General features: G+C 37.2%; 1 protein-coding gene across 15 annotated transcripts in view; it reads left to right on the top strand.

The window, feature by feature from the left end:
• The window catches only part of setd5 (SET domain containing 5), a 158,836-nt gene that overhangs the window by 119,841 nt on the left and 16,732 nt on the right, over window positions 1-22,263 (top strand). For 14 of the 15 annotated variants that reach the window (XR_011357310.1, XM_069936681.1, XM_069936669.1 and 11 more), the window contains 2 exons: window positions 12,593-12,649; window positions 20,757-21,314. Coding sequence is in view for 14 of the 15 variants with exons in the window: in XM_069936681.1 (XP_069792782.1) it covers window positions 12,593-12,649; window positions 20,757-21,314 (615 nt within the window). In the remaining variant the exon portion in view is untranslated. The remainder of the gene's footprint in view (window positions 1-12,592; window positions 12,650-20,756; window positions 21,315-22,263) is intronic. The other variant, XM_069936678.1, reaches the window with a different exon arrangement.

Below are 22,263 nucleotides of genomic sequence, written 5' to 3'. Positions count from 1 at the left end.
CTGATTGTGGTGGTCAGTAGGTTTTATGCTTGCTTGTTGGTTTCCTGATATTCAAAATATCAAGTATGTTTACTTATATGTTTCCATAAGTTGTTTGGTCTTTAAAACTTTTTTTTCTTTAAATATATGTGCTGCATTTTTAAAATCATTTTGTAAACCCTTCTGATTCATTTTGAAAGATACAACTTCTGGAATGTGGGTGCCCCAAAACCTATTTTTGACAGGAAATACTTAACAGAAGTCATAATACTGTAGATTAAAAAAAAGTAGAAGTTTAAAATTGACACACCTCGCCAATAGTTTGCAAATCATGTAATGCACAACCTCAAGCAACCTGAAAACTCAGTTATTCAGCATCTACCAATCCCCATCGGCACTGGATACCAGGGGTTTTGCTGTATCAATATACACAAATCAATAAAATTTAACATGCAGATAACATTCTTGGCAATTAGAATGGAAGTGGGACATTGCCCTGTACTTCAAAACAATTTGAATAGTTGAAGTTAATGCTCCAAATGTGTTCAGCTTTCATAAGTTAACATATGTAAATATTGAGTACTGGTCTCCCTACTGAAGGATATACTTGAAAATTAACAAATCCAGTGAAGGCTCACCGGCTTCATCCTTTGTTTTGTCACATATCGGAAGATTAAACAGATGGACCTATGGACTTGAGAATGAGGGAATGAATGAATGAAGTGTTTGCTGTCACACAAGTACAGATGCAATGAAAATCTTACTTGCTGCGCAGCCTCCCATTACGGAAAACACCAATACAGATCTACTTAAGACCCCACATAGATAGCAAGTGGAATGGAGATTAAATTAAATAAATAAATAGATTGGACGGGAGAAAATATATATATATATATATTTGGCCAATTATGCAAAAAAAAAAGGTCTTCCGTCAGTAGTAGAGGCTAATTTTTTTGTGATCTTGTTGTACAGTTGCGATTCAGGTAATCCTATGAAATATGCAAAATTCTTACAGGGTTTGACTTGGTAGATATGGTGTTATTGCTTCAGCCAACTCTAGAACCAGATGTCAGTTACAGATACAGGGTAAACTAATCAGGTAGAGTGTAACAGATTTATGTCATCTTTAATTTAATGTTAAACTATTTCTCATATATAAATGTCTTAGTAGATGTATTCTTATTCGTTAGTTTGGGTGGTTACGGGCATAAAGCCAGTTTGAGACAAAAATGGATGCTGATTGAAGTTAAGAAGATGAAAAGGAATTATGATGGTTCTTGAGATATTGGAAACAATAGGTGTTATTTCAGAAGCACCTGTATAAATGCACAGCCATTTTAGTTCTGAGGAAAGAAGACCTAAGTGGACTTAAATGCTTTTAGCACTTTCATGTCAAAAGACCCTATGAGCTTCAAGGATAGAAAGATGTCACATACGATGCGACATGAGAAATGGGAGAAATATATTCTTGAATTGAGAGACAAAGCGTTTAGTTTGGAGAGTAGAAAAGTCAAAACCCTGTGACACAGGGGTTGAAATCTTGTGAAAGACGGGGTTGAGCTACTGTAACCAGAATTGGTGTTGTTGCGTGTGTTACTCCTGGAAAAGGGGAATGCAGAATCAGTGGCTTTTGAAATAAGGAAGATCACATTTGCTGTCTGGGGGGGAAAAAAGGACAGATTTCTACTGGGTCTATTTTTGTATGGCCACTTCATTTAACCCTTGTCTGGTTTGTATCTTCATCATCGTGGAAGAAAATGGCCACATAGTGAGTAAAAAGCCCTGAAGATAGGATATTTAAAAGTGCTTCATAATTATTTCTGAACTGAGAATTTAAGACCTTCAAGAAAAACTAAAATGATGGTGAACTTTTAAAGATTTCCTTTTCATTATTACACACACACACACACACACACACACACACACACACACTTTTATATTTGCGCATAGTGGGGTTAAATTTACTGTTAAGAAAGTTTAGCGATAAGTAAGAAATGTAATGTTAATAATTTTATTAAAAAACTATTATTTTGAATTTATCATTTTCCATTCCTGTTCCCTTTACACCCAAACAAAATTTAAAAGGGTTGTTAGTTCGAAGCAAGAGTCAAAAACAAATTTCTTCACGTGGGTAGGGAGTCTTCAGAATTCAGTAGAAGATCAACTGCTGGAGATTTTTCTTTAAAAATATCACGAAAACCCAGGTATTCAGCACTTATGGGGATTTGTAGATGCCAGATAATTGTATTATCTGGTTGTTTGAGATTTAGTTTTACAATGCATAACTAATATACTTGCATTAAGAATAAACTGTCTAAAAGACAAAAATACTATACTGTACTTACACGGAACAAACTTCACTTGCATGAATATATAAACCTTAAAGTATTTCAGGCTATTTTCAGTCATGTTCTTTGAAAACATATAACCGTCGCTACATCTACAGGTTCCTCCCCCTCCACGGAGCCATCCAAAAGACAAACAATAACATTTTAGATAATTACACTTCCTCCCCCAAGTTTACAGATAAAGCCTCTGACTGGGATGACTCTTACCAAGCAGGGATAAGGAGACACTTTAAGAGAGTCACCCCAACGACAAGTGGCATCAACCAGCTCTTCATCCTGGGTGACATCATTGCTGTTTCTCACACAACTTTATTCAAATAGTTGCTACCAGCAAAGCATGACTGTGGTGAATCTCTGCTAAGCTGTCTGTCTTCCCTTCGGCTAGCCTTGCTGTACTAACACAAGCTGAATATTTGCTCACATCTTCACCAAATGTTTGTGTTACTTCACAAGAACATTTACTTTTAATATTTTAAACTTGCGTAATTTTTACCTGTTATTTTATTCTTATCTATTTTATTTTTAAATTTATTAAAGCAAACAAGTGTGAATAAATTCCCAGGGCCTGACAAGGTATCCCCTCTGACCTTGAGAGAGGCTAGTGTAGAAATATTTAAAATGTCCTTAGCCATGGGTGTAGTGCCCGAGGATTGAACGGTAATCTTGTTTTAATAAAGGCTCCAAAAGTAGCCCTGGAAATTATAGGCTGGTGAGCCTGACATCAGTGGTAAGAAAATTATTGGAAGAAGTTCTAAGTGAGCAGACATACAGTTATTTGGATAGCCAGGGACTGAATTGGGATAGTCAGTATGGCTTTGTGCATGGTAGGTTGTATTTAACCAATCTTGTAGAGTTTTTTGAGGAGGTTACCAGGAAAATTAACAAAGGAAAGGCTGTGGATGTTGTCGACATGAACTTTAGTAAGGTCTTTGACAAGGTCTCACATGAGAGGCTAGTCAGGAAGTAGTGAACTGGATTTGACAATGGCTGGATAGGAGAAACAAGAGAGTAGTGGTGGATGATTGCTTCTCAGACCGGAGGCCTGTAACTAGAGGTGTGCCTCAGGAATTAGTGCTGGGACCATTGTTGTTCGTCATCTTTATCAATGCTCTGGATGATAATGTGGTAAATTGGATCAGCAGGTTTGCAGATGACACTAAGATTGGAGGTATTGTGGACAGTGAATAGGTTTTCAAAGTTTACAGAGAGATCGAGACCAGCTGAAAAATGGCAGATGGAATTTACTGCAGACAAGTGAAGTAATACAAACATTTGGTGAAGATGTGAGCAAATATTCAGCCAGTGTTAGTACAGCAAGGCTGGCCGAAGGGAAGATAGACAGCTTAGCAGAGGTGTTGCATTTTGGAAGGACAAACCAGAGAAGGATGTACATGGCAGTGAGGAGTGCGGTAGAACAGAGGGATCTGGGAATACAGAAAGTGGTGTCACAGGTGGATAGGGTTGAAAGAGAGCTTTTGGCATATTGGCCTTCATAAATCAAATTATTGAGCATTGGAGTTGGGATGTTATGGTAAAGTTGTCTTGGACTACAAAGTTACCCAGGCTTCAGGAACTGAGTTACGTGGAAAGGTTAAACAGGTTAGGTCTTTTCCCTGAAGTGTAGAAGAATGAGGGGAGATTTGATAAGACGTATTTAAAATTATGAGGGGGGTCGACAGATTTTAGATAGGTTTTTTCTGCTGAGATCAGGTGAGATACAAACCAAAGGATGTGGGTTAAGGGTGAAAGGGGAAAAGTTTTCGGGGAACATGAGGAGGAATTTCATTATTATTTTATTAGATTTGTTCTTCCCAGTGCCTTTTCTGTAATGATGGAAAACAGATTTATTCCACTAACAATGATCTACATTCTCACTCTTAAATAAACAATAATAGCTATCAATGCGGTTGTTGCTACTGAAGAGAATGTTCCAAAGAAAATTGAATGAATCTGATCAGAGACACGTTTATTGCACATTTGTTTAAAATCCGTACTTACACAAAACAGTTTATTCATGAGTCAACTAATGTGTAGCTGAATTACTGTGCTTTAGAGGCTTAAGCAGAGAAGGATGGAAATTGGTGATTGCAGTGTGCTCTGTTGTCATGGAAACAAATTTGCCAACAGCATGCAGACATTCATTAAAATAAAGGGGGTTAAAATCAATAATACTTTGCTGCATTGTCTGTTCATTGTCTTATAATGTAGCTATGCCTAAAAAAATCCACCTATTGGAACAGTTTTATGACACTAATGTGAACAAATCTCTGAGAAATGTATAAAGTGGAAGGTGGCATAAAGTGTTCTTATCAAAGCTTCTCTTAAATTACACTTGGGAAAGATTTTAATAATTTTCTTATTGTAAAGAAGTTTGCATTTTATAATAAAGATATGAAATCTTTTACCTGTTCGCTTGATGAATGGTTAGCTCAGACCAACCCAACCCTGAACTCAATTTGTCTGAAAATGTTTTGGACTTTGAAAAGACAATGTCTAGAGCCTTCAGATTTTTTTTTTCTGCAGAGTGTTTCAAAGTTGAAACAAATGATCGCTGCTGATTGAATAAAATCACCTTTCCTCTCCAATAAAAAGTAATAATTTGTTGCCCAGCCAAGTATGAGTCTTTTTAAATCATTTTTTAAACATTTGTGGTTTGAATTCTAAATGGGACACATTTTAAACCTCCTTTCACTATATGCTGTGAGCATCTCTCACATTAGGATATTGATGATTGTGGTATTTTATTCCTTTTCATGTGATTATTATATCTTTCCCTCACGCATCCTGATTTTTTGCAGACAGACAAGAAACGGTGATGAAGATACTCAGATGTCATTTGGCAAAACCATCTTTATTGACCTGCAATACTAGATTTAAATTTAACTATTTTTTCAAGATTTTCCTCTCTCCCTAGTCTGAACCTTGATCTAACAGTTTTTAACATTGTTTTCTTCCTCCCATCTGCCTATTGGTTCTCATTTTAGGAGGTGCACAAAGGTATCTGGCTGCCTTGTTTGTTTAATTTACTTCAATATTTCCAAGTGAGATGAAACAAAGGACTTCATTCGATGTTTTCCTGATTGATTGGTGAAGATCTGGGAAGTATGTGCAGCTTTAGAGGTGTGAGTCCATGTTACCATCATAGTTGCTTCAGATCTCATGATAACATGAAATACTGGAGATCTTACAGTCTGCCATACTATTTGATTCCAGAAGTGTTTGACCATAGAACATTACAGCACAGAAGCAGGTCTTTCAGCCCTTCTAGTCTGTGTCAAACTATTATCCTGCCCAGTACCACTGACCTGGACCCAATCCATAGCCGTATCCATGTACCTGTCCAAATTATTAAATGTTAAAATTGAGCCCACATTTACCAGTTTAGCTGGCAGCTCGTTCCACACTCCCACCATGCTCTGTGTGAAGAAATTTCCCCTAAACTTTTTTCCTTTCACCCTTTGCATATGTTCTCTGGTTTGTATCTCACCTATCCTCAGTGGGAAAAAGCCTACCTACATTTACTGTTTATCCCCCTCATAATTTTAAATACCTCTATCAAATTTCCCCTCAACCTTCTACACTCCAGGAATAAAGTCCTAACGAAAGTCCACGTAGACAACATCCAGAGCCTTCATCAACTTTTCGGCAACCTCCTTGAAAAACTCAAAAAGATTGGTTAAACACAACCAACCATGCACAAAGCTACGTTGACTATCCCTAGGGTGGCATGGTTGGTGTAGTGGAGCCTTTTTAAACAAGGGAACAACATGAGTTCCCCTCCAATCCTCCAGCTCCTCACCTGTGGCTCAGAATATTTTAAATATCTCTCCCAGAGCCCATGCAATATCTCCACTAGCCTCCCTTAAGGTCGGAGGGAATGTTTTGTCAAGCCTGCGGATTTATCCACCCTGATTTGCTTTAAGTCAGCAGTGACCTCCTCTTTAATCTGTATAGGGTCCGTGACCTCACTGCTTGTTTTCCTTACTTCCCACGGCTCTGTGCCCATTTCCTGAGGGAATACTGTTTGGGGGATAAAAAGCATTTAGATCTCCCACATTTTTCTGGCTCCATACAAAGCTGACCACTCTGATTTTCAAGGGGACCAATTTTGTCTATACCTGTAGAAACCCTTAGGATTTTCCTTCATATTGACTTCCAAAGCAATCTTGTATCTTCTTTTAGCCTTCCTGATTTTTTTGAGTTTTTTTTACATTTATTATACTCCTCAAGTACTTCATTTGCTGTATTGCCTATACCTGCTATACACTTCTCTCTTCTTTTGAACCAGACGCCCAAAATCCATCAAACCTAGGTTCCTCATTACTTTTAACTTTGCCTTTAATCCTGACAGGAACATGCAGAGTCTGTGCTATCAAAATTTCAACTTTGAAGATCTTCCACTTACCTATCACATCTTTCCAGAAACCAACTTCCCAAACCACTATTTCTAGATCCTTTCTCATTTCCTCAAAATTGGCCATTCTCCAATTTAGAATCTCAACCTGATGCCCAAACTTCTCCAAAATTAACTTAATTAACTAAATTAACATAATTACTGGACCCAAAATGTTCCCCTGCACATACCTCTGTACCCTGTCCTAATAAGCGATTCAGTATTGTACACTCACTAGCTGGTACCTCTATATATTGACTTAGAAACCTTTCCTGAACATATTTGACAAACTCCAAGCCATCCAGCCTTTTTACAGTATGGGAGTCCCAGTCAATATGTGAAAAGTTAAAATGTCCTACTATTACAACCTTGTGTGTCTTGCAGCAGTCTGCTATCTCTCTGACTGACTTTTGGGAGATCAATAATAGAACTCCATGAGTGAGGACATTCCTTTCCCATTCCACTGCTCCATCCATATAGCTTCAGTAGACGAGCCCTCTGGTCTGTTCTGCCTGAACACAGCTGTGATATTTTCCCTGACATGCAATGTCAGCCTTCCCCCTTTCATCTCCCCGCCCCCACAAGCTGTATCGCGTCTGAAATACAGCGATATTTCAGAACATTGAACTGCCTGTCCTGCCCCTCCTGCAGCCAAGTTTCACTAATGGCCACAATGTCATAATTCCATGTGCCAATTCCATCTCTAAGCTCATCTGCCTTTCCTTCAATACTTCTTACATTGAAATAGAAGCATCTGAGAACATTTCCACCACATAGACCCCTTTGACTTCTGCAATCTTTCCATAATCTTCTACCTTTTCCACTTCCCTATCTGCTCTGGCACTCTGGTTCCCATTCCCCTACATATCTAGTTTAAACACTCCCCCCCCCCCCCCCGAGCAGTGCTAGCAAATTTCCCCTCCCTCATGGATATTAGTCCACCTTCAATTCAGATGCAAGGTGTCCCATCGGAACAGGAAGAACCCCTTCCTCCTGGCACCATCTCTTTAGCCACATGTTAAGCTGCATTACCCTCCTATTTCTAGCCTTAATAGAAAATGGCATGGGTAGCAATCCTTAGATCGCAACCCTGGAGGTTCTGTCCTTCAACTTAACACCCTGAACTCTCCTTGAAGGACCTCATCACTCTTTCTACCCACATCATTGGCTCTATGTGGACCATGACATCTAGCTGCTCACCCTTCCTCCTGAAAATGCCGTGAACTTGATCTGAGATTTCTTGGACCCTGGCACCAGGGAGGCAACATACCATCTGGGATTCTCTATCCCTTCCACTGAAGCTCTTATCTGTCCCCCTATCATTGCAGCTGGCCTCTTTTCCTCCCTTCCCTACTTCGGCACCAGACCAGACTCCGTGGCTGAGACCTGATCGCCTGGTAGGTTGTCACCCCCATCCCCACCTCTTCAACTGTATCCAAAATGACGATGGAAAAATTGCTGCTGTTGAATTCTTCATTTCATCTTAAGTAACTCATGGCATACTATGAAAGACTTGCTTTGCACTAAATTCTCTTGATAGTGTTGGCACTGTCTGCAAAATTACTCAAAAAATTTAATCTATATGACTGGAAATTTGATGAACAATATACTTCTAACTTGCCTTTTGCCTTAGGCAAACTATAGCAAATAGTTTGTAAAATGTACAGAAAATTGGCATCAAATGTTATTTCCAGATCTCAAAAGGCTGGGAATAGTGAGCAAATAAGTTCCACTGTCTCCTCAAACTTGGCTTCTGTTAATTAATATCACTGACAGAAGCTTAAAAACTGATCCTAACCTGTTCTCTCAGCTAGAAGTAAACAGAGAATCAATTTGCTCCCTTTCATCTCTTGAAGTTGTAGATCATTTAGTGGAATACTTACTCTGCCAGGAGCCCAGTATTCATGTCTGTATTTTGATTACAATCTAACATTAGGCATAGCAATAAAGCCTAACCTTTTTCTATTACGCCAACTAAATGTTGCACATCTCTGCTCACTTGATACCAATACCATATGGCTATTCTAGCTGATTATCCCATCAAATTATGCTCAGTTGTGACTAAGCTGGGAACTTTATTACAGGAAGACACCAGGTTTTGACAGGATTTCATTCCTAAGGTACATTTGTAATTGAAATTGTTTGTGTTGAAAATAAACAAAGACATTATAGGTATACCCTGCTTTATGAATACTCGCTTTATGCAAATTTGCTTTTTATGAAGAAACCTGTGTTTGCTTTCCGAAAGAAATTTGAATAGATCTTCGCTTTATGAAATTTTGGCGTTTGAAAGGTTTCATGGGAACATTTTACTTTCATAAAACGGGATATACCTGTATGTTGCAGGGAATCACAGAAATAGTGGTAATTGGAGAGTGAGCAGGAGCGAGATGAGCAGCCTGCTGATTTAGTGAGAGGGTTGCTCAGCTTTCCCAGCTCTGCGGGACTCGACCCAGCCCCTGACATAGCTCGGGGGTAGTGGGGAAAGAAGACACCTGGAAATATCCCTTTCCTACCCAGTAGAAGGTTCCTGCAACCCTGTAGCAGCTGCCAAATACAGCCCGTTTAACTCCCAAACATTCATTTGCATCTAGGGAGTGTTCTAAAGCTGGCTGTTTAGAATGATTTCACAACAATTTAGGGACCTGCGCAGAAGGGAAGAAAGGTAATAGAATTCCCCATTTGTCATAACTATACAATGAGCTCAGAAACTGTCTATTGCCATGGTTTCATAAGATTAACATTCACTGGACTGAGGTAAAAATTGAAATGTAGTACAGAACTCGTGGTATTGATAACCTTTGAAATTATTTTTTAAATTTAAAGTACAGTACTGAAGATGTTGGAAATTTGAGGCAAAACAGAAAATTCTCAACAGGTCCAAAAAAGATTAATCTTTGGAATTATTGAAATATTAATTCTGTATCTCTCTCCATAGATGCTTGCCAACATACTGAGTATTTTATTCATTATAGAATTACTGTGGTGAAAGTCATTTTTAAATAATGTAGTACAGTAGCTATATCCAATTATTGGATGCTAATGAGCATGTGATCTCTGACCAACGTGGTTAGGTGAGAAAAGACTTCCCCAGATACGATCCCAGTTGATACTTGAGAAATGTGGGCAGTTATTTTCGAAAGTTAATTTATAATTTTTGGTATTTTAAAATTGCAGTCTTTGCTGACACTAATCTGAAAGATCTACTGTCTTCATTACCTAATGTTAAAGTTCTTTTTTAAATAGTTTAGAATGAGGAAAGGCAGAACTGCAAGTGGGTGTACTCCCTTCTTTTAGGACATTCACAACTTTAATTTCCAGCCATGCAAATTTTCCCATTTGTCTGAAGTGGTTTCTGGCAAAAGACACCTGCAATGATTTTCCTTCAGTTTTTTACTAAAGTTTATGCAGGATAACTCCATCTTTGAATTAACTTGTATAATTTTAATGATCATATGACATGTTATGCACACATACACACCGCTGTGAATATCTTTTTGATACTATGCAGAGTAAGGTCTTGTTTTGCAATTTCTACCTTGCCCAAAAAAGTCAAAATATCTAGGTCGCTTCAGGCACCTGCAGTTTATGCTTCACACCCTGGTGCATAATGAATGTCCATATCAAAGGCATTTATTTTGATCTGGTGTTGACAAATGAACAAGCGTTCATGAGGTAAATTCTTAATCCTTGCCTGTTTTTAGGTTTCAAAAATTTTCCCTCGATTTATGTGTTCTTAGTTTTTTTTATTGAGTACAGTAAAAGGTATTTAGATTACTCAATATTCTTACAACATATGGTGTATATGGCCCAATTGAATTTATTCTGACAGAAATAATTATTAATATCAAGCATGAATATTTTCTTAAAAATATTCTTTTATGATAAAAGAACCTTAATAAGATGTTGAACTATGTTATTGTTGATTTATAAGTATACAGATCGAACCTCTTAAATCTGGCACTCTGTGGTTCGGCAACTCCCGTGGTCCGGCACCTGCCATTGGTACAAACTCCTTACCGCGCAGAATTCAAACCACGGTCCCGATCACTGGTGTTGTTAATGTGATGTGCTAACTGCAATTTGATTTGTGATATATTTGATCCTTTTAGTTCAAAGAAAGGGTCAGAATGAGGCACATAATGCACCTTTAACAGCTATTTTCTATTTTCCGGCATTTTCCATGTTCTGGCAATGGCCGGGTACCAACGTCGCTGGATTAAAGAAGTTCGACCTGTATGTTGGTGTTCATCTTGAATTGTGACATCACCACCTTTGTTCTCCAGGTTACATATGTGAAAGCTGAAGCAAAATATTTTGTTCTGAGATATTGTGGCAGGGTAGAGTTCAATTTCTGCCATAAAAATATACATGTGTGTGTGTATGTGGAAAAATATTTTAGTAAACTGATGAAGTTAATTGAGAAAAATATAATCTTTCCCTTCTTCAAAAATTATTCCAAGTTTGCCAAAGGAAAGATTGTTTCTCTGAGTTGCGTGCCCTCAATTGTATGCAATCTTTGTCTTTACAGTATTGCTCTTTCAAATTTGTTTTATTATGATTTATTGCCTCTACTAATATTATGAATATTAATTTAAACATAGTGGTTGGATAAAGAATATGTTACCAAGGCTAGAGAATATTTTAACATCTTATTTTGTAAATGCATCCACAGTGATCCAACCTGCCATATTGCTGGTTACTATAAAGACAGTATCATTCTTAATCTAACAGATCATATTTCGCAGAACCACTTTTAATTGCCTCAACCAGCTCTAAGTCCAAGGGGCGTTCTGAAACCTTTCTCCTGAGAGAAGTTCTTGATACCATAGCTTTACCAATATTACTGAGCCTAAGCACATACATGGCTTTAATCTGGCAATTGTGCTCATCCAGCTTCTGACATGCTTACCCACGGCAAATTCTATGGAGTCTGACAATTGACACATTGCCTTTTTTAATCTTCTAATGCTTCTTTATAGATCAAGAAACATTTAAGATTAGTTTTGCATTGTCATTTTAATTTAATAAAGCCTAACATTAAGCCACAGGTTATTGTTTTATTCTCATGCTTTGGTTTACAAACAAACAGTGATGAATGGTTATAAAGGGATAAAAATGAATTGGCACCTTCCTTTTGTAACCCAATGAACTTAACAGATGTGGCAAAGTTTGAACTTGATTGCTGATGGCAGTTTAGTTTTCCATTTTGTCATTTGACTAACTGCCCATATTTTATTGGTAATTATTTTTCTTTTAGCATCAAATTCTATTTTTAAACTCCATTGATTTTGTTTGTACTCTGTTAGCTGTCTCTCACCATCTTTTCAACCGCTCTATTGTAGTCGGTCACTTTTTTCAAATCTCATCTAACGGCCCTGATCTGTCAGCAGTTGTGAGATATAACAGAGGATGCAGAGTAAAGCCCCTCAGTTTTTAACACGTTAAACCTTTTGTAATTTTGTTTTAATTTATGTAACTTTTAGTGAATGTTTATTTCAAGTCTTGTGCTTCAACTAGAACCTGTAAAGCTAATTTGATTTCTCTTTGAAAGCAAAGATTGAGGAATTTTGTAATACATTTATACGAGCATTGTAACAAAAGGCACATAATTGAAATAACATATTAATCATCAAATGGAAATGGATTCATTCCTGTAAACAAAATCCTTTTTAAAACATTATCATGTTGCACATTGACAAGTTGTGTAATTATAGCCATTCTTATTTATGCATGCAAGTTCCCAGTCAATTGTCCCTTGAGTTTGTTTGTAACTAAATCAGTTTTATAATAAAAGACTGTGGCTCTCTCTTGCTTTTGCTTACTCAACTTGTGAGTAGAATTCTAATAACATGCTTTTCCCTTCTCTTAGAACATTTCCTCTCCTGAGAGTTCCCCTGTGCATAGGCCAGAGCCGTTTTCACCAGAGGTAGTTATCCCAGTATCTCACTTAGATTTGCAAGGCTGAAATGAGCACTTCCAGCATCTCTCCCTCCCTCTCTCTCCCTCTCTCTCTCCCTCTCCCTCTCTCTCTCTCTCCCTCTCTCTCTCCCTCTCTCTCTCTCTCCCTCTCCCTCTCCCTCTCTCTCTCTCTCTCTCTCTCTCTCTTTCTCTCTCTCTCTCTCTCTCTGTGATTCCAACACAATCTCTTTACAGCATGATTCTCATATTTGTACATCTGGTTAAATTTGCACATGCCTGACTTAGGTCACTAATTTTGCCAAAGCATGATTAAGGCTTGGAGAGAAAATTCTAATAATACCCTGGAGGAAAGAAGGGAAGAGAGAGAGAGAGAGAGAGAAAGGCAGGGAACGGTGCCTGGGATCTGTCTGTGTATCTGATAAGACAATAAAGCAATAATTAGCACACAATTCTAGTGGAATTTAAATTATAACTCTAGAGCATTTAATGATATCTAGCAAAGTTACTCTATATATATATATATATATATGTATAAAGCTGATTATCAATTTTGTTATGGGTTAACTGTTAGATCAATTCACTAAATTGGCTGATCCTGTGTTTAATCTGGAGTACACTAACTCCATCCAATTCATTGGGAGTTGCTAATAAAGAAATACCAATTGATGCTGTAGTTCAGGTTCACTTTTTTTTATTCACGGATTGTGAACACTTCTAGCAAGGCCCAGCATTCATTGCCCATCCCTTTTGCCATTGAACTCAATTTGCAGACTAGATGATTTCAGAGCGCATTTCTGTTGGGCTACAGACCAATAGATCAGTACAATTGGCAAATTTACTTGCCTAAAATGTATTTGTGAAAATCCAATTGTTCTATCATCATACCAGCTGTTTTACTATTCTAGATTTATTTATTGATAAATTAAATTTCCAAGCTGCCTCGGCAAGATTTAAATTTATGAATCTTTTTTTTTGTCTCGCCTTTGATATTCATTAATATTTCAGCTGTCATCACACCCCAGTATTATTTCACTTTGAAGGTAAATTTCAAAATGGAATTTGTGAAGGCGTAATCATTAATTTCAATCAGAAAAACTTACTTGAATTGTTTTCCTTGAATTATTACATGTAAAATTATGTGTAGCTACTGAAGATTTCACAGTAATCAGTAATTTCCATAAATAAATTTGAGGAGAATGAAGTTATTCATCATATAGTCATAAAATATATCAAAATATGACCAAACTGGAGCATCTTTTGATTAGTAGTTTGATTCATAATTTTTATTTACATTTTAGATGATGACTAAAATACTTCTCAGGCTTTTATTTTGCTGTATTATTACATTTATAGTGATTTTCAATGGCATATTCTGTTGAATTATTGAAATGCCAAAATATTATTATTGTAAATTTCGGCGTATAAGTCGTGAAACCCAAAAAATTCTCTTTTTTAAAAAAAAAGGGGTCAACATACGTCGGCTATACATTTGAGACCTTAAAATCCAATCCGCGCCAATCCGGCGGAGAAATCGACCCTTGAAAAACTGATTTGGCATATAAATTGACCCTTTAAAAATCAGACAAAGCCTAGAATGCGACTGATTTTCATTGAAATTTTTATTGAAAACAACAGCACAATTAGAACCCTTCAAAACCACTTTCACTTTCATCGTCTGAGGCAAAGATGGCAATAAGCACATCCATACTCTCACTGTTTAAACAGTTATCATATGGGTCACAGAGGAGGCGGTTTCAGCTTCGTCGTCAGTGTCCTACAATAAATCCTCTTGTGTATCATCAATTACACAAGGGACACCTTACATTTTAAACTATTTTATCACAGTCTCTAACTTTGTCCCATCCCTTGAGCACAAAGTTACACAGCACATCAAGTGATGCAGCATGCATTGCCCGCCTTTTATAAACGACTTTTCTGCACTCGACATCCATGTATTCCATTCCTCACACACATGGTCTTTGAATGGCTTGTTCAAGCAGACATGGAAAGGTTGCAAATATAGATTTCAAACCACCCAGGATAACTGCCATGTAAGTATTGTGTGTTCTCAGTTAAGTGGCTACGAAACATATCCCAGACCAGCAAACTCCGTTCTTTGCATAACTGCCTGGCCGTCGGTTCCACACATTGTTTATCCATAGTTTTACACCATTTTCATCCGTCCTGCAGGGAATTTCAATTTCGGTTTAATTTTGTGTTTGAAGATTACCATAGGTCTGAACTTTGCCCCGTTGGCCATGCACCATGGTAAACCTGGTCCTTTTGGGCCTGTACTTCTGGTTTGCATAGTTTTAACACCTTTCCATTCACTGTTCCATTGTCTATCATGTCAAAATTCATGGGGGTTTTCTCCATGTTTCCAATTCTTGCCAAGGCAAACTGATGTTTCTGCCGGTTCTGTACAATTAGTTAAAACTTACAACTTGGTGATCAAGAACTTTTGGTAGTTGCTGTGCTATTTTTGTTTTTTGGCGTAATACCTGAATTTTCCTGTACATGAAATGATTGTGCCAGCCTACTGTATCCTCAAAATCATCACTGAGGTCTGGGTGACACTTGGCCCACTGCAGTGCAAATGTTCTTATTTGATTTCGGGTGACTAGAGTAATCTTGCCTCTGTTCACATACTCATTCTGCAACTCTGGCCAACAAATGATTTCTTTTCTCAAACAACAACTGCCTTTTTGGTATTTTTCTTAAAGGCTCTTCTTTCTTCCTCCAATCTCTTACCAACTTCTCATGTACATCAGTGCAGTTGTTGGTTTTCTTTGCCATTTCTATTACTTACAACTTAAAGCTCGCTTCATATTTTCATTGCATACTGCGTTGTCGATGGACCCTCCATGATAGCAATCACCTCCAGCCAATCCGTGCAGTCTATGGGGGTTGACATATATGCTACTCAAAGGGGCATCTCAGGCAGCCAGAAAATGGAGGTCTACGTATATGTTGGATATACCATAAAACCCTTAAAAAAGATACTGAAAAAGGAGGGTCGACTTGTACGCCAAAATATACGGTATTTACCACAATACATAAGCAATACAAGAATGAGCTTTTTTTAAAGTATTCAAGCCTGAAATGACCGTATATACTCGTGTAAAAGACAATACCATATAAAAATCTCAAATTTTATAAACTAACAAAGCAAATTTGGTTGCAAATCAAGTCTGCTAAATCAATAATCTATATTTCAGGTTGGTCGCAACTAACTCCAATCATGCAGAGTTAGCACACTACATTACCCCAGCTGGTTTTGGTTCACATTACATTTCCGAATGGAAATTGCTTTGGTCCAGCTTTCCCATTTTTTTTAAAAAACCAATTTGGCAGCACAGACCGCATAGCTCTTGTGATTTATGTTTGCTGCGGATATCCTGACTGAAAGCAGCTGTATGTGCTGTAGAGTACTCCAAGTCAGCTCACGCGTGTATAGAAGGAGGTGTCATTGAAACCCAGCAGAACAATCCTGTCAGCCCCATGCCTCAGGAGCAGGAAATATGAAATAAAAAGCAAAAAGTTCTGAAAGCACTCAGCAAGACTTAGTATTTCACATGAGGGACTCTTCATCAGCAATTATGCTTTAAGCTGAAACGTTAACTTTCCACAGATGCTGCCTAACCTGCTGAGTGTCTCCTGTATTTTGAGTTTTTTTTCTCATTCTTCCTCCTCTTCAGTGGCTCCACAATTATATCCTCCCACATGTACCAACTTTCATTTTTGAATCTTTCACCACATCTACGCCAAGGGCTAATTTACTAAGCAATTAATCCATCAGCTCATCTTTGACACAAGGGAGGAAATTGGAGAATTCAGAGGAAAGCTATACATCAACTGAGGTCAGGACTGAACTTAACTCAGAGCTGTTGTCCTTGTTGTTTGTAGAGAAAGTTTCATATATTAATTCACAGTGGTGACAATATCAGGTTGAAAGCAGTAATTTTTCTCATGGTTAACCTATGTTGTAAAACATCTATCTTAAACAGAATAAGCATATAGAAGCACTGTGACATTTTCAGGATTAAGCAACAGACTTATTAAATGTAGAATTAAGTTTACTAAATATCACCTCACCAAAATTTTTGATGATTTCATAAAAATGTACCACTCAGAGTTTTAATGAAGGTTTTCAGTCTGATCAGACTTTTAAAAACCTGCTGCTCTTGTGTGTGATAAATCTGTTAGTTATTCTTTGTTGATGCACAGACAGATCCTCTGTTGTTGAGATGGGTGTTAGTTAATTAACGTGGTGCTTTGAAGAAGAATTGGACTCCAATTCTCAGCTGTCACCTACATGAACTGATATTTTTATAACTTTTGATTATGCAGCCAATCCAACTGCCTGTCTAACATTAAAATTGTTAACCTTCACCTTGGGGATGTGATGCATACTGTAGACCATTCATCTTCACAGATGAGGCACAAGGAGTCAGTTGGAGAGACAGCATTGCGGAGATAAAATAGTTTATACATTTCCGCAAGTTGATCAGTTTAAGCTGGAGTTAAAGTTTCAGTAATTCTGAAAATCATAAGGAAAATATTTTGCATTTTGCCTACGGGTTTAAGATTGGCAGCTACTTTCAGAACTTGCAATTGCCTTCTGTATTATAATTTCCTCATCAAGTTGATGTGTTTTGATTTTGGTCACCTTCACATTTATAATGATACAATTTTACCTTTTTTGGCTGGCTATACGCAGATAAAAATACAAATTCTGGTTATAAAGATGATTAACCAAATGAAGTTGTTTATGACTAGTTTCAATCTTTGGATGATTAAAACATCTTGAATAAGTTTATATCCAACCATGCAATATTCCCATGGTATTACAACAGTATAGCATGGATATTCTTAATCCTTCAACTCCTTCATAAAATTTTGTTGCTAAATTATTTTGATGTCTCAACTTCACATTTATCTGTCCCTTCAATAGCACAGCCTAATAGGGCCCAAATTTCTCATTAATGACAGATTTATAGTTTGGTTTGTCTGTTAGAAATATACTTAATTATGTAATTCTGCTTTTGACTTGAAAATAAGTTGTAGGTGTACTTTTAGCTGGTGTTTGTTGGTTTATGATTATAAGTATGGGAAGCAGTAAACTTTAAATGCTAATAATTCAACTTGAGACCAAAAGACCAAATAAAATCCCGTAGAACAAGCAAATATAAATCCTGCACCCTGGTTGGGAGAGTGTCAACTGCCAAAACCTCACATTACCAATGTATACTCTGGAGTTAGTTTTGGCAACTGAGGGGAACTGATAGATGAAGACTAAGATCTTTAGCAGTTGTTTTTATATGTCTGAATTTGGCTCGACTTTGTTTGAATGGAAAGATATTTATGTTAATGTATAAAAATGGAGTCTGCAGAGGATATGGTAAAGAATATTTTGTTCTTTTGAATCCAAATGTTTTAGCACAAATTAAATTCAGGTATTTGTAGTTTTAATTTCCAATGTACTGAGATAACTAATTAAATGAAAACGAATTCCGTTTATGATAAAAATGAACTTTCACCAACTTTGACTATTCAGGCTAGTAGCTTAACAGCCCTGTTTTGCAGAAATAATGGTATTAAAATTATGTCTTCTACCTTCAAATTCTGATGGAAAGGCACAGTTGCTCTAAAAGAAAAGAAAAATACATTTCTCCTATTTCAATAATCCATTGCTTTAAACAATTATTTAAAATAACCATGTATATTAATAGCAAGTCAGCAAGCTTAAAAGATCCATTGCAGTAGATGTACAATGTTCATTTGAAAGATTACTTGTTAGTAAAATGTAGAAACTCCTTGTGCCTGAATCTGTGAATGGAAATGCATTAAAACTGCCATTACACTAACTGAATGGAGGTGACTAGCAAACTGTTGAATTATTTATTATCTGAATAAGGAATGTACTGAAGAATTTGTTTAATTGCAGTGTGATGCTCTTTATCAGTAAAGCACTGACACCAGCAAGATGTATTGTACACCCAGTTTGTTTGACTATTCCAGACTTTGGGAAGATCAGAAACATCTGAGCCTGACAACAGGAGGAGTTGACTGATTTGTTTATAATCTTGCTTCTGTTAGACTCCATACATCTCCATATAAAGTTTCTAGATTTATTTTCTGTGTAGAACCAGCAGCAGGTGCCAAGCTACCAAAAGTGTTTCATAAGAAAAATAAATAGGAAGAGTAGGCACCTAATGTGTCTACTCCTTCATTCAATGAGATCAGATCTAATCTGATCTTGGCCTCATCTCCACCTTCTCCATCTTTCTCCTGTTCCCAGAACCCTAGGCTTCTGTATTCCAAAATGTGTCAGTCTCAGTATGATACATTCAATAACAGGTTTTGCAATTCAGAATTCCAGAGATTCATGAACCTCTGTGAAGAAGACATTTCTCTTCTACCTGGCGATCCCTTATTCTAAAACTAAGTGACCTAATTCCAGATTCGCACAAGAGCAAACATTCAGTATCTCCCTTTAAAATTCCTCAGACTATTTATTTATGTATTATTGGGTTTTTCAGTCTGATTTGGTCTTAACATTGAAGATGTGGAATTCTTATAACTCTACTTAGTGTAGGGAATTGTTGAAGTACATTTTCTTTTTCTTAGCTTTTACATTAATTAAAAAATAACTAAATCTTCATATAATTTTTATTTATTTTCCATATAGTGATAGCTTGTTCTTGTACAGATTTGTAACACAATTCAGTGAAAATATATTGCACATGTTAGAAAAGTTGTTTTTTGTCAAAACAAAAATGAAACTACATTCCCTGTCAGGGGCTCCACTCGTTTAACAGTTATATAACAAGGAAAAAAATCTTCATAAAGATAATTACAGATATGAGATATCCAAAGGCACCATCAGGTTATCATTTCTGAGCTGCAAAATGGAGGCTTTGAAGCAATTTGTAAGCAAGTGGGTGTAACTAGCTGGGATAGAATTGTATATTCCCAATTGCTCGGGCTATTTCATAAGCAGGTAAGAGTTAGCTACTTCCTTCATGGCCAGAATGGCATATGAAGGCTGATCTCTGGTTAATGATGACGTTTTACAAAAATCTGGTAGTTTTAAGACCATCAATGGTGGTTTCAATTTTAAATATTAATGAATTTCTGTGGTGACTTTTGAAGTTATGCCTCTGGATAGTTCATTCAAGCCTCTGGATAAGTAGCCTGGTAACTTAACCACTGTGTCATCTCTCTACTGATCTGTGTCAATTCTTTGTTTAAAAAGTCCATATATGGATAGATTATAATTTTGCTGAAAGGCACAGCCAGCAGTTTTGATTAGTCTATCTTTGATCCAGAGGAACAAGTTGACATAGTGAAAGATTTCACACGAATGTTTTCGGCAACGGTTTTAGAAGCAAGTGTTGCCTTTTTTATATTTCTTCAATGTGTATTGAGGGTCTGACTCAACAGTAGTGATGGAAATTGATGCACTTGAGAGATCTTGCAATTTTTTTCTAAGTTTAGGGAACATTAAAGAACAACGTTCTTTAGCTCTAAGCATCCAACACCAACCCTGGAGATCTAAGAAGTATCATCCTAATATGTAGCACCCAGGGCCCTGCTTGCTGCTATTTGTTACGTCAACTGAAAGCTAAATTTCACTCTCCATGGAGAACTTTTCATTCATCTTGTATGTCTGGATATTAAACAAAATGAATGAACATTTAATAAGCCAATACTTTTTTTATATAGTTTGCACATGGAGAATGGGTTAGCAGGAAAGCTCAGATTCTTGAGGAACCTGATTCCTTGAGCTAAAATTAACAGAATATAAGGGCTTTTTGTGGAGTGCATCTTAAAATTATTCAACTGCCTGCATTTGTTTGTGTCTAAAATACCAGTGCTGGTGGTGGCAATCATCATAAATGCACCATAAATTTATCAGAAATTTTCTTTGGGAAGTGTATTCAAGATTGATGGCTTAATATATGGTAAAGATTGGAAATGCATCTAAGGTGTTTATAATTTAATGATGCTGGTGTTCAAACAGAAGCAGAGTTCAGTCAACTGCCTCACTTAAAATAGTCAGGCTCATTCATTTTAATTGTCACTAACAAATAGTTCCTCTTCTATTTCAGCCGCCCCTGAGAGCGGATAATGACCAGTCCAGGACTGGCTTCTCAGACCTTTCCCTTCAAGCTGACCCAGATGCCACACCTCTTCAGGTCACAGCAGTTACTGAGGGGCCACTGTTAGACTGTGCTGCTCAACTCCCAGGTTCTACATTAGCATTCCCCAGTGAATCTGATACTGGGTTTGCAGGAAAGAACAGTGATGGTTCCTCGTCCCTGAAAAACACCGAACAAGCGTTCAGGACAGAGTTTAACTTGATATATGCCTGTTCGCCTTTGAACTCCAATCTCCGAGACCTCACTCCAACACACAGGCTGGAGGGCCCATACAGAGGGCTCGAGAATAGAACTAATTACATCAGTGACAGGAAATCTTCACAATCGGAGCGGGGGTTTGGTGATGCTGTGTACATGAGCCCATCTGGTGACTCCTGCTTTAATAGACAAGGCCAAGGATTCTTATCTGACTCTCTGCAAGGATCTATGTCTCCTCAAGCAGACCGGCAGCCTTTGTATTCTGAAGGAAATACAACAGCTCAACAAAATCCTCCACAGAAGAAGAAGGCAAGTAACCAAATTTATGATAACCAATGGTTATTAAAATTGTGGCTTTAATTCATCTTTTTTGAGGAATATTTAAAATATTAATCACGCAACTTGAGCAAGTTTAAAATGCTGTACTTAATTTTTCCAAAGGTTAAATGAGGATTCTACCATCTAATTGCATGATGAAACTCAATGTTTTCTCTTTGTGATCCTGACTGTTATAGGGCTGATTGTTAATAATTATCACCATGTTATATGTTTTTCATTTTCTTACTGTGGGCAAGCTATAATAAACCTATGAGTTGGGGTGGGGGCAGGAGAAGATACCAATGCGCTGGAGCCTCATCAAACCACCAACGTGATTTTTGGTTTGCTTTGGTGAGAGTGTAATTTGAGATTTTTTTCCATCAAATTTATGCCCTTGTTTTACACACTATATTATATCAGTAAAATATGTTGTTTTGATCATGGACCACCTATAACAAACCCCAGAAGCCACTGTGGACCACAGGTTGAGGAGTACTGTAATAGGCAAGGAGTAGCCAACTCTTGACCAGTAGCTTATAAATTAAAGTTAAATTTAATTTTAAAAAAATTTTATATTATTTAAATTTTAAAGTTTACAGCATGGTAACAGGCCATTTTGACCAAGGAGTCCATGCCGCCCTATTTATACCCTATTAACCTACACTCTTGTACGTTGTGAACAATAGGAAGAAACCAGAGCCCCCAAGGCAAATTCGTGCAGACTCGGGGAGAAAGTACAAACTCCTGACAGACACGCAAGATTCAAATCCCAGTTTTGATCACTGGCGTTGTACTCACCGCTACGCCAACTGTGCTGCCCTAAAGTTGGAAAGAATGGACACTGGTACATCACCATGCAGCACTGTACACCAGGATATTCATTTTTTTAAAACTCAAAGTTGGAGATTATAAGTTGATGAGCACTGAATAAAATGTAGTA

Source organism: Narcine bancroftii, chromosome 5, assembly GCF_036971445.1.
Source record: "Narcine bancroftii isolate sNarBan1 chromosome 5, sNarBan1.hap1, whole genome shotgun sequence".
In the NCBI taxonomy this organism is placed as follows: Eukaryota; Metazoa; Chordata; class Chondrichthyes; order Torpediniformes; family Narcinidae; genus Narcine; species Narcine bancroftii.
The sequence above is the reverse complement of the archived record's forward strand: the minus strand, read 5'-3'. Positions and strand labels throughout refer to the sequence as shown.